Source organism: Gallinula chloropus, assembly GCF_964237585.1.
Source record: "Gallinula chloropus genome assembly, chromosome: 18".
Lineage (NCBI taxonomy): Eukaryota > Metazoa > Chordata > Aves > Gruiformes > Rallidae > Gallinula > Gallinula chloropus.
The window spans coordinates 4,986,977-4,999,713 of record NC_140103.1 but is presented as its reverse complement, the minus strand read 5'-3'; the positions used below and the strand labels follow the sequence as shown (position 1 = coordinate 4,999,713).

General features: G+C 39.5%; 1 protein-coding gene across 1 annotated transcript in view; it reads left to right on the top strand.

Moving 5' to 3' along the window:
• Nucleotides 1-12,737, top strand: part of AK8 (adenylate kinase 8) — a gene marked incomplete at its 5' end in the record, with an annotated part of 70,195 nt that overhangs the window by 9,040 nt on the left and 48,418 nt on the right. The window contains 2 exons of the mRNA XM_084272726.1: nt 3,857-3,925; nt 11,139-11,220. Coding sequence (XP_084128852.1) covers nt 3,857-3,925; nt 11,139-11,220 — 151 coding nt within the window. The remainder of the gene's footprint in view (nt 1-3,856; nt 3,926-11,138; nt 11,221-12,737) is intronic.

The following is a 12,737-nucleotide window of genomic DNA, read 5'->3' as shown; positions in this document are numbered from 1 at the left end:
AATACAACTCCTAAGACTGGGGGGGAAGGAACTCCTTGCTTCCCCTAAATCATTGCAAGCTTTACAATGACTCCAGATGATAATTTGGCTACGCTTTAAGAGCTGTATTTTCCCTTACTCATTCATGCCTGCCAGTTAAATCTACTGTTGCTGTAACTGACCCCTGGTTCTGCTGAAGGAAATAGTAAACTTGACTCCTCTAGCATCCATAACATCCATTAGCACTAATAGGGTTTGAATGTCTATTCAGGAGCAGAACAATAGGTGTTTATGCTATCTTCCACACAGCCAGGGCATTAAAAAGTTGCAGTCCTGGCCAAAGCAATTTAAGAAATGGAAAGAGGAAAAGCAGGACCTAAGACTGTGTTTTTGAAAGTCTGGTGTGAAGATCATATAACACAATGTAATGTTGTTAGAGGAATGTTTCATGCATATGAGGTTACTGTGGCTAAATTAACCCCAGTGCCAAAGGTCATTCATTTTTAGGTCAGTAGGACCCTGTTACTAGATCTGGGCAAATGCTGTGAAAAGGTCCACAAATGTTTGTTCACGTGTTTTTCTTGTCTTTAGCCAAGTGTTCTTCTCTCCTGTGTTCACTCCCAGTGACCATTAAAGCATTTGAGTGTTCCTGGCATGAGAAGCCACGGAAGGCGTGTTTTAAACACGTGGATATTCTCTGAAGCTCAGTTTTTAAAGCTGGACATGCAGCCATTCACTGACACACACCTGAGCGCTCGCTACCGAGCCCAGCTCAGGTAGTGGGTTTTAAATAGTGACTGTTCAAAGCAAAATGTCATCGTTCGGCCTGTAAAAATATTCCAAAAAGAAGCTGTATTTCTGACATTCACTGAATCTGAAGAACCACGAGCGATCAATAAATATTCCATGAACAGGAAAAGAGGCTACGTTTTTGGATAAATCACTGCAAATTATTCCCTCATCTCTAGCTATAATAATGTTAATAGGAAGCACTTTCAGGTTTTGCCTATAGTGAAGTCTAATGAAGAGCTATTGCGTGTTTCACTTCTCCTGTTAACTGGATAAAATAAGAAGTTGAAACAACTGAAGTAATTGTGGAATGGGTGTGCTCTTAAGGCTATATTAAATTGCTCTTAAGGCTATATTAAATAGCTCAAGGTTGTATTAAACTGCTTGAAGGTTGCATCATATCCCTATCATATGCTTTTTAAGAAGAAATACAGTAGAAGAGAGGAAAACCCAAGGCATCCTTATTTATGTATGTTCAGCATTCTAATCTATTCCAGGGCAAGCCACATGAAGGAATAAATAGGAGTTTTTCCAGTCTTGTGTGTACATAAAGCAGTCCAGCCTTTCATGTCTATCTGTCTGAACAAACTAAATCTAACCATTCATGATTCTCAGAATTCCAAACCAAATTTCCTCAAACTTGCCTGGATTTGACCTCAAGGTACAAACTTGGAGAAGTCAGAAGTTTTTTGCTGTAGTTGTTTTCAGAACAAATATACTCAAAACTTCCAATAAATACATCTAGTGAAAGTATTCCCCCCCCCCCAAAAAAAAAAAGTGTAGCAGTTTTATGAAAAGGTGATGGAAATGTAACTGTGTAGAGTGGGCAGATTAAGCTGACGTGTGATGTCCCTGAAGTGCCCAAATATTTAAAGTGAGTCATGAATGAGTACATTTTCTCAGCACTTGTGGCTATAGTGATTAAACCAGTGTGTATAGGAAAGTCCTCTGAATATAAGCAGAATACCACAGCAGCAGGTCTTTCCCTTAGCTGAGCTGAATGTTGGGATGTAGATAAGAATCGGTTCTGCAGTTATCAAATGCAAACATGTGGTTGTCCATTATTGCACGTTTCTGGGAGGTGAAGTCCTCTCAGTCAGGCTCAGGATAGATTTAGCTGAGTGTTTATGAGAGAGAAATTGTAAAAGTGCTGTCTGATACGTATCAGATTTAATGATTTCTAGTTGAATAATTGGGTATTCTCCAAGCAACCTATTGAAGATGAGTCTGTAGGCTGCTGCTCTCTACGAGGAAAACACTGGGAAACGAGAGTGGCATCAAGCCACAGAGAGCACGAGGGACTCAGACCCTGAAATACCCACATGTGTGTCCTTGGTGGTTTTCATGCAGCAAACTCCACTCAAAAGAGAGGACTAAGAATGCCGCTGCACTGAAAGGACTTAGTATAATTTTGGTTTAAATTGGTTTGGCAAGGCTTATCAGAGTGGACCCCTGGCAGTTGCTAGCCTGTCTTGACATGACACATCAAAGCAGTCTAGCTGTTTCTGATAGCAGCATGATGCACCTTTGGAAGGTGACAGGCTCAAAGCCGCAGACCCAGGCTCCAGCAGCGAGCGGCTGCAGGAAGCTTTGACGTACCACCCTATGGGACCTGCTGACTTTCAAGAAACGCAGCAATTTCTTTCCCTTTTTCTCTTTTTACCTGCTTGAATGTTGCCTTATGAATGGCTGATATTAGGAAAGGCACTGAGAACTGGGGACACTAGAGATAAACAAGACAAGAAAACCCACCGCCCGACTGGGCCACCGTATCGGTTCCTCCAGCTGAGGACTGGTCTCTTTTGTGTGGTCTGGAGTACTCGCTCCACTCTGCTTTAAAGAGACTTATGTTTCCACTGCTCCTGGTGAAATTGTTTCATGAGCTAATGAAGAAGCTTGTTATGAAATCTTTCTGCATAGTCAGCCACGTTTTCATGTGGTCATCTGCATCCTGTAGTATAACGTAAGCCTACAGAAATGCTCTTCTTTCTGCCCTTCAGACTGGTTAGAAGATCTGAGAATCCACAATATCTAGAACTACATGGAACAAAGAGTCAAGCTCATGTTAGGCAAAAGATAATTTTTTGAACTTGAAGTAGAGAATTTGCGGAATTTTTTTCTCAATGTTCATTTTACAAATAATGGCAAAATGAGTGACACTGAGCAAAGCATTTAGTCAGATCATTAGCAGCTGCTCTAACTGGTATGGGCAAAGGCCTAGACATTGTCAAGTTAAACTGGCTACCACAGAGTTTGTTTTACTAAGTTCAGTAGAGAATGAAGGCCTAAATTAACAAGATAGTAAAGAAAATTGTTGTAAGAAGGAAAGAAGGGCACAGCTAATTTCCTGTCAGGAAATATTATAATGGAAGAAATGTTGGGTGGGAAGTGCAAATCTGTAGAGAAACTAAGTTGTTCTGTCAGCCAATACTATTTAATAAAACTTTTCTAGATCTGGGAAAAGTAATAGTGACAGAAAGGAACAGCCCTTCTGAAAACCTTGGCACGTATGGTTTCAATCCCACTTCACAGTCTTGAGTTTAACGTTAGTTTATTTTAAAAATTAACATGAATATTAAGATAGATTTTAAATAAACTTTCTGGATTAGTAAAGAGCCATGAGCTACTGAAAACTAGGAAACAAACCTCCCCCAAATCAGACCCTTTGTGTTATTTGCTCTGTGTTTGAGATTCTGCTTGTCCCACTCACGTAGGAAGCAGGTTGGATGGCTTAAGTTTAAACAGGCTACCTGTGGATGTGACATTCTTAAGGATCCCTTTGCAGGTTTGGTGTCCACTGTGTGTATTAGTGTGCTAACCCACGTTAGTGAGCAAAAAGCGTGGACATCAGCTTAGTGTTCAGCTTCCCTTTAACACTGATTATTGTGCCCTTATTAACTTTCTAATATATTATGTTAATAACTTGGGACTTGCAAGGGTTGGTTGGTTTATTTATTTTGAAGAAGACATCTCAGTTCACCTTTCACCGGAATATGCCTGCATGGTAAATTCCTTTTGAACTCAATTGTGAATATTCAGCCTTTTTTTCTTCTTCTTCTTTTTTTTTTTTTTTTTGTTCTTTCTTTAGAAAATTCCCAATGCACTTTGGGCCAATCTGGTCCAGGAACGTCTGTCAAACGTGGACTGCATCAAACAAGTAAGAATTGCTCCTCAGAGGGCCGGTGGATAAGCACTTACACAACTCGTGCATAGTAGTTAGCATTCTGAGTCCTGAGCAGAGGAGGGAATGGGGGCAAATCATTGGGGGCTCTGGAGCGGATTGCTTTCTTGAACATCAGCAGAGGGAGTTTGGAGCTTTATTAACAGGATAAAGGGGAGGATGAGAGTATGCATATGCTAATATTCTAGCACAGAGATGATCAAAGGCTGAACAAGCATAGCTTTGTTGATTGCCTGGGGCAACTGGCAGAGTTATAGTGGACAAAACAGATAAACAGAAAATATATAAAAATTTATATGTTAAAATCTTAACCTTTATTGAGTAAAAAAAGTGTCTTACATTACTCATTTCAATTGTCTGCATTTCTCATTGCGACCTTTTTTTCCTTCCTGTGCTAGGAAAAAAACTGCATTTGAATATAATCTCTTCTAGGTAATAATTAATATGTTCACTGTTAGCTTACACAAATAGGCAACTGAATAGGTTGATCTGTGTTCACAGATGTGTGGCTTTCTTTTCTCCCCATGTGCTTAGCTTTAATTGGAAATAGAGACTTTTAACATGGAACCAATAGAACTTAAGTAGATTAATATTGGTTGCAATTGATGTCTGGAATTGAGGAAAGCAAAACCTCTTTTATGTGCTTCCTTTAAAATCTCAGATGTTGTTATGGCTTATTGAGTCCATAATCAGCCCATTATACAGGAGTATTTGTAAGAGATAAACTAATCTAATGGATAAACCCCAGGTTCTAAACAGTGCTAAAATCCAGACTGTGCATTATTTGATGTTCTTTTTGAGATGAAAAAGTCCAGTCAAAAGTAGATGTTATGTTCATGAAGAACTAAACAGTATTTTTGCGATAAATGGTACATTTTCAGAACAGTCACTCTGTCATGCCCACACCTTTGGGTCAGGGGATAACTAGTTCTTCCTGACCTCATAGAGGTATTGCATGGCTCATAGTTTTAATAACATATGTTGCTTCTCAACATCATCACAGTCTGCCTTGCTGGGTGAATAAAGCGGGGCTGGTAATTAACATTTCAGTGAAGTGTGAAAATAGCTTCCTAAAGCTTTATATCATCAGGCATTAAATGAAACTGGAAATGATGAAAACCTTAGTCTCGTACTTAACTTCTCTGTAATTTTTGGTTTAGTCCATAGTGATGTGCAGACTGAGTCTTTCCATCCATGTAAAACTATATCATCTTTGGGGCTGGGCCATTGCTTTGTAGTTTGAAGATGGTAATTCTGTAGCACAGAGGTGTCATAGGTGCAGAGCAACGTCAAGAAAACTAGCAAGAAGTAGGAAAACAAAAATTTCTGACCCTGATTGAAGGACTTGGCTTTTAGAAGTCAGATAACATGAATGATTGCCAAGGAAGTCTTCATGTGCTTCGTCGCAACATCAACTGTCTTAGCTTAAGCCACTGATGGAAGTGCCTTTCAATGGACCTGCCTTGTGTAAGCTAGATCAGATGGCCAATTACAGTGTGTGAACTGTGGAAAGGATCACTCGATCAGGATGGTAATGAATAGCTGGAGATGTAATCTCTTAAATTGTTCCTGCCTGAGGTTTGCTAGAGGACATCTGTCTGTGTCATATTTCTCTCGAGAGCTTATAGCTGTAGCAGAACAGGTAGTATGCTGAGCTCTTTAAGCAGCAGCTCAGAACCAGCTGAACTTTGACCTTTCCCATTATCTAATCCACTGGTTGCATGAGGATTTAATTGAGAGTAGTACCTGCTGGTGTTTAATGTTACTGAGAAAAGTCATTAAGCTAAACCAAACCTTTCCTTGCCCACTTGATCTTGTTATTTTACCAAGTCATAGAAGAGTGTGTGGCAGTGCCCTTACCTGCCTTGGGAAGTATCTTGCTATAGAAGTCCTTCCTTTTCCATCAGTAGAGAAAGCTCTGAAAGAGTAAAAGTAAATTTACATGGGTGATTTTTGAACATTTCGTTGCGTTTTTAGCTCAATCCAGGTTTAACAAGAGACTGACTGGAACAAAATTTTGGGATGTGTTATTTGCTCCTCTACATATTTATAAATGTCAGTATAGGACTCCTCTTCCTTCAAAAAAAAATGTGAGCAATTGTTTTTATGAAGGGAAATCAACGAAACAGAAACCTAGCTCATCTCTGAGTTATTCTAGATTTATACCAGATAGAAATCCCATTGGCATTCCTGTGACTTTGGACTAACATAGCGATGAGCTGAGCCCTGAGGTTTTGCTTATACAGAGAACTGCCAAGATGTTAGGATATTAAAAGGTACAGGCAACTCTAAACTCTCTAGATATTTCTGATGGCCCCTCCTGCCTTCTTTCCACTTACCATGGACTAACAAAATCTACTTTGGCATGCAGGTGAAACACAGTTTTTAGGCAAAATGCACACTGCTCTTCGTTCAAACTCTGATTTTCTTCCTCAACCCCACTGCTGTTTCTCTGAGTTCCCTTCCTGCACTGGTACAATTAAGACCTGGGAAAACTGTGGAAGAATTTTCTAGTTCATTATGTATAAAAACATGACCCTCCCTCCCCTTCTGGACCAAATGGACAGCTTTTGGTGTGTCTTAGGATATTGTGTTTCTTGCTTCGTGATCTGGGAGACCAAAACAGTGATTTTTGGAACCTCAGAAAGGAATAAAGAGACTGGCAGAAAACCTACAAGCTATCAATTTTTCTCTACAAAACACTTGTGTACCTTACTCCATAATTGATCTCTTAATTTAGAATCTGCAAAGCAGAATTAAACTTCTGCATTGCTACTCACTGTGCTTGAACGATGCAGGTCTGGCTCTTGAAGGTCTTTTTAGCTGAGCTATTTTATTTTGTTTTATCTTGACTCATAATAGTTATTTAGCACTCCAGATCAAGTATCTGCTAGGTATTGGTCTAGTTAAGGTTTTAGCTATTTTTAGGAAAAACACATAATTGACTTTTCAAAGTTGTGATAGTTATTAAAATGTTTTTTTTTAATTAACAGATAGGAATTCACAGTCAATAAAACTTCCTCACACTGTGTATGCCTTTTCCACTTGAAAGGGGATCTGTGAATTTTAATTGCAACGCTTTGTGTGATTTGAAATAGAATTAACAGGGTGGATTCTTTTTTTTTTTTTTTTTTACATTATTGAACAGATGTATGCCAGTTTTTTTCAAAACATGAGTCAGCATTTTCCCTCTAAAATGTGAACAGATTAGGAGCAGGATGCTGGACCATAGTACCACCAGCTGTTTGTTTTATGTCTCCTTGTGGTGTCATTGGCTTGGCATTAATTGTACAGCTTTCGTCCCACTGACAGTAGGAATACAGGATTTTTTGTGCCATTGTTTTGACACTCACAGGTTTATAGATGTCACGGGCATTCTCTAAGGAGAACATTTTTATTGATCAACAGCTCTGCTGAGACTCTGTTGTGTGTTCTTCTAATACAAATGGAGCTAGGACTGCGAGGGATCAGACGGGTAGGTCTTCCAGCAGCCACAGAAAACTTATTGCAAGCATTATGTTAGAACCTGGGACTTGTGAAGCTGATATGAAGACTTTTCATCTTACAGGGTTAGTGCATGTTGGCTGCAGCACCTCCGACTGCTGGTGTGGAGGGAATTGAGAGACCTGGGGAAGAGATTGCTACGCGATGAATTTGTGAGAGAGAGAGCTGAGAGACAGAGCTCAGCACCCCTACTTGTGTTTCAGGACCATTTAGAAACTAAGCTTAAGCCAGTGATTCACATGAGTAGTGGCAGAATTACTTTGATTGGTATTAAACAGTTCAGGAGGGTAGTGGCTGTCCTTGAAAGGGAAGTCAAATGAGCAGTGGCTGTTGGTTCTATCTGGTCTTACCTGGGCAGGTAATGATCATTGCGTTGTCTCTGGGAAATTCCATGCAAGAATAGTGATGCTATCTGATTTATCTGGGGAGAGAATCTGCCTATTCACCATCTTTTCTTGTTTTCCAAGAAGAATCTGGCTTTTTTTTCTTTTTATTTTTTTCTTTCTGAATAGCTTTGCAGCTTCCTTAACCCACAAAAATAACATGGGCAATAAAAGGTTTCTTTCTAATGGGAAATTAATAAAGTTGGAGCTTCTTCCATCATCCATGCTGCTAATGATGATGGATTGCAGGAGCTGGGTTGACAGTTGCACTCCTCAGTCTGCTGCTGTTTGAAAATCTCAGGAATTTTAGATCCATACTGGCAAAGCTATTGCTGAAATTAATATTATTTTTGCATTATTGCCTGTTCTCTGCCTGCAGATAGGAGGGAAAGGCATGTAATACATTTTCAAACATCCTGAATGATGATGTGGAAAAACTGTTGCGATCAGCAGTTGCCTAAAGGCAGCAGTATTCCTGACCTTTACGCTTGTGGCTGAGATTTTTCAGATGTGCCACATAATTTAGTTTTATTTCTTTGTGCCATCCCTTTTCTATATTTTAACACAGTGTCAATTTTGGATTCTGTAATTTAAGAAAATAATAAATTGTGACTGTGCAGGTTAAAAACAAGAGAGAACTGAATACCCAAGTCATTGTTATTGGGGTAGGAAGTGTTGAAAGTATGTAGCCTTGGTGTTATACCTGAGAGTAGTGCCAGCAGAGGAATGAGCTTTATGTTTGGAAATGACCTTGAGCATTTCTTTTGCTCCAGATCCCTTAAATCTGGAGAGGGAAGTGATGGCTTTGAAAGTACTTCCTTGCAGCTGACATTCAGCATGGCACGGGTCTCCAAGGAGAACTTCACCTGGCATTAAGGCACCAGCAGAATGCTGTGTTTATAGCCATCTTCATGTGGGGAAGGATTGAGGTTTCCATCTGAGAGGGAACAGTGACCACAGAGTAAAGGCACTGTGGAATTCTTCACTTTTAGCCTTTGTTCCACCCTTGATGTGATAAGGTGCAACCCACGCGTGGCTGTAGGGTTACTGCATCAAGAACAAAAAATAGATGGCTTCTTAAAGAAACAAATTTACTATGTGAAGTTACTAATTACACTTTAATGATAGTCAGGAGGGCAAAAAAATACCAGTGTTTGCATAAAGCATGATAGGCATATTTTAAGTCAGGTCTTGCTCTGCTGTGTCTTGCTTCCTCTCGCTTCGTTCCCAAGCCACACTCCCTTTTTACTTCTCTTTTTTTTTTTTTCCCTTTTTTTTTTTTATATCTGTGACATCTGCTTGGAGCTTGTCCCTCCTGTGATACCATACTACTTGCAGCTGTTCAGACCTCCAGCTCTGAGCTGTGCATGGGGTGCCCTGAGCATACGGCCTTTTTGATGTGTGATAAAACAGAACCAAGCCACTGGGGGTATGGAGAGGGAGTGCAGCAGAATATCAATAAACCTGTTCTGAACAAAGCTGCGGCTCGCTGGTGGAATAGACATTTCACTGAAGTGTCAAGTAGATGGATAATGTATTCTAATTAGGGACTGACTGATACCCTGGAACTCAGAGACCTTTGGAAAAAAGATCCAAATTTTTAACTATTTTTTGTAGCGTGTGTTTATCCTGTGGGGTTTTTAATGCCTTCAGACAAATTTGTCGCAGGAAGCTCTCAGTTTCGAGCTGTGCTTTCTTACATGGCAAGAACTTTTAGCTATAAAATTGCATATTGCCTGGTTTAAGGATGTTAGAAATGTATCTGATCGCCTACAGACGTTTGCTACACGTTGTTTGAACAATATTCAGTGCTCACTGCCTGTTGCTCGGTGTGTGATTCTGTGCAATAAGCTGTAGTGACATCAGAAGCAAGCATTTTGTGGGGTTGGGTTTTCTTTGTTCTGTTTTAGTTTCCAAAAGTGTTGAGCTTGGAGTGGGGGGAAAATGAGCCAGCTTTGTAGTCTGTGTGAATTGGCATAGATTTATTGGCTTCAGCTCTCTGATGCCATTCCTCTCCAGAAGAGGATCTGGGCCTATATACATGTTGTGCAAGCACAATATATTCAGGACAAGCGCTGAAGTTCTTACCACACTGCTAAAAATATTGTGCAGCCTTGCCTCCTGCAAGTCCCAGGGGATAAATTGATTTCTCAGCACCTGTATGACCTTAGACAGCAGTTCATTCTAATTCGAGAGAGCAAACACTGGGAGTGGCAAAAATGGCTCACAATTACTTAGAATCTCTTATTTCCTACAGATATCAGCAGGGTGACATGTTCCTGAAACCAGGCTAATTAAGGAATTTTAAATAGTCCACTCTATTTTCTTGTGTAATTGGAATGTCCTGATTTCCTCCTACAGAAGTCGTGGAGATACATTTCCCTGAAATACTTTGAAAACCTTTGGACCCCATACTGACCAAGCTTCAGATTTATGTGGGGGATGATAATGATTGCTGGCTAATGCAATATTAAAATATCATCTTCATTTCACTACAAAGATGGTTTCCAGATTTATTGTCGTTTTCTGGAGGGGTAGGATACATCGATGAGGACGTGTGTGGTTAAGCAACTAACAGATAAATTAGAGAAAGTTTAGAGGATTCAGCCTTGAGACTGGGAAGTGGATTAGATTTCAAATGCTGCATCACACAGAAACTGAGTGAGGCTGCAGCTCTCCTACGGAATCTCACAGATCTGTAAATGTTTTTTTAAAGATGCTCAATCCAACACTTAGCTGGCTATAACAAGGACTTAAGGGAGCAAAAGGCTTTTTTTTTTCCTTTTTTTCTTTCTTTTGCTCTGTTGCTTCATTAGCTTTGGGAACACTGGTTCCATTACTGTGAGTTTTCCTGTATAATTTAAGAAAATAATGAAAGCATGCATATTTTCCTCAGTGTTCTTGGCATTAAATCCATCTTTAGATTTGTTTAGCCTCTTTTTTCTTTTTTTTTTCCTTTTCTTTGCTATACACAGTGTGGGCTGGTATCCTTTTGAATATTTCAAAACTGTAGAAATTGTTTTTATTTCAGAGAGGAGTTTCTTTTTTATGATTGAAAGGCAAAAATAAATCAGTGCTGCAATACATGAAGTTCCCCTTGCTCTGTGGTGGTGGTGGCAGCACAAGCCATTTCACAAAAATCAGTGCTCTGTGTTTGCTTTCTTCTCTCACGTGCATCCCTGACAAATACTCTGCTCTAGTGAGATCAGGATGAGGTAATTTTTGTGCAAATAGCACCGATATTTAGTGCTAATTTTTGTGTTTTCCTGGATTGATAACTGTTTAATGATTTTGTTCAACAGGGATGGGTTTTGGAAGGCTTCCCTGAAAATCAGGAACAAGCATGGATTCTGCAGTCGTCTGGCATCATTCCTAGGCATGTTGGTAAGCAGTACAAGGTTTTATGTGTGAATGCATCCACTAGGAAAGACTGGAAGCCTTTCTTCCCAAAAATCCTCTAATAATTCCAATCCTGCTACTGAAGACAGCAGAGTCACAAGGCAGCAGAATATTTCAGTGTACTTCAGATTTGCTCAAAAACTTGAGGTAGCCTGTGAGATTTTAAACCCTGCCTTTCACCCAGGAACCCTTTTCTTCTTACACATTAGAGTTCTGTAAAATCAAGACCACTCCAGCAAGTGTATCTGAGCTGCTCATGCAGCTTTGCTTCTGTTCTGGAAGTGGGTCTAAATTTTCTCTGACTTCAGTCCCTAGAAGTCAGCCTTTATCCTCACACCAGAACAATACCACCTACTAAATACAAATTCATCCTTCTCTTGAATTAGAGAATGCAAATTTAGCAAACTCTACTCTGCCAAATGAAGCAGAAACATCATGATTTAAAGCTTGTCCTTGTAGACCGTGGGTGGATTCTGACTTGATTTGAGAGCAGTGGTTGTTTACTGGTAAAATGCTGGTAGACAAGACCTTAGCAGCTTCCCTTGCCTTCTAAAAGCCATCAATTGTCCCAAATTAATATAGTTAGGGAACCTACATAGAATCCAAGGTATTATTACGATTGTGTGGAATACAGTGTAAAATGATAAATGTAGAGCCTGCCATCAAATGTTAGTGAACTTGATGAATTGTCACTTTGGATTTGATTTGGGTGAAATTCGACTGTTAATGAAGAATTCAGAATCACTGCTTTAGAGTCAGGCAAAAATGTTTAATGTCTAGTCCTTGCATGTATTTTTAATACAGCTAATAACATCTGAAGTTGAGTTTTGCTCACAATTATATCTATGCAACCAAGACCTGAATGAGAATCTTAAAGCTCAGTCTGTCTAGTTAATCAAAAAGAAGATCGAGAGGAGATGAGATTTAGAGTGCATGAGTACCTTAGCAGAGAGAAAATAATCTGAAAGAGCTATTTGATACAGACAAGAAAGTCATAAGAACTCGTTTGAAACCTGCAATCAAATGCACTGAAAATAGTAATTAAATTACAGTGGTTAACTGTAAGGATGATTAGCCAAAAGCAACCAAGGGAGCTGACAGGTTCTTCGTCTTTTGATGCTTTCTAATCAAGTTTGAATTCTTATCTGTGAGATTATCCAAAAGTTTCACTGGTCTCTCTACTAAAGTACCTGCATGAAAAGTAATTGGTTTTGGTACAGGAATCAGTCTCAAGTGATGTGTGGGTACTTCTGTCCTAGGCTCCAGATACAGTGTTAGTACAAGGACCGGGACAGCTCGTGCTCGTGGGCACAGGGCTGCTGTTAATGTATATTAATACATTAGGACATAGAGGAAAATTCTGATTTAAAGTGAATTATTTGCAGATAGAATACTGGGAAAGGAGAATGAGACAAATGTGCTTGAAGTACATTAATCCATTGTTAGCACTAGGATACCTCAAAACATTAATAGCGACTAACAAGAGCTACACTAGTTTCTTT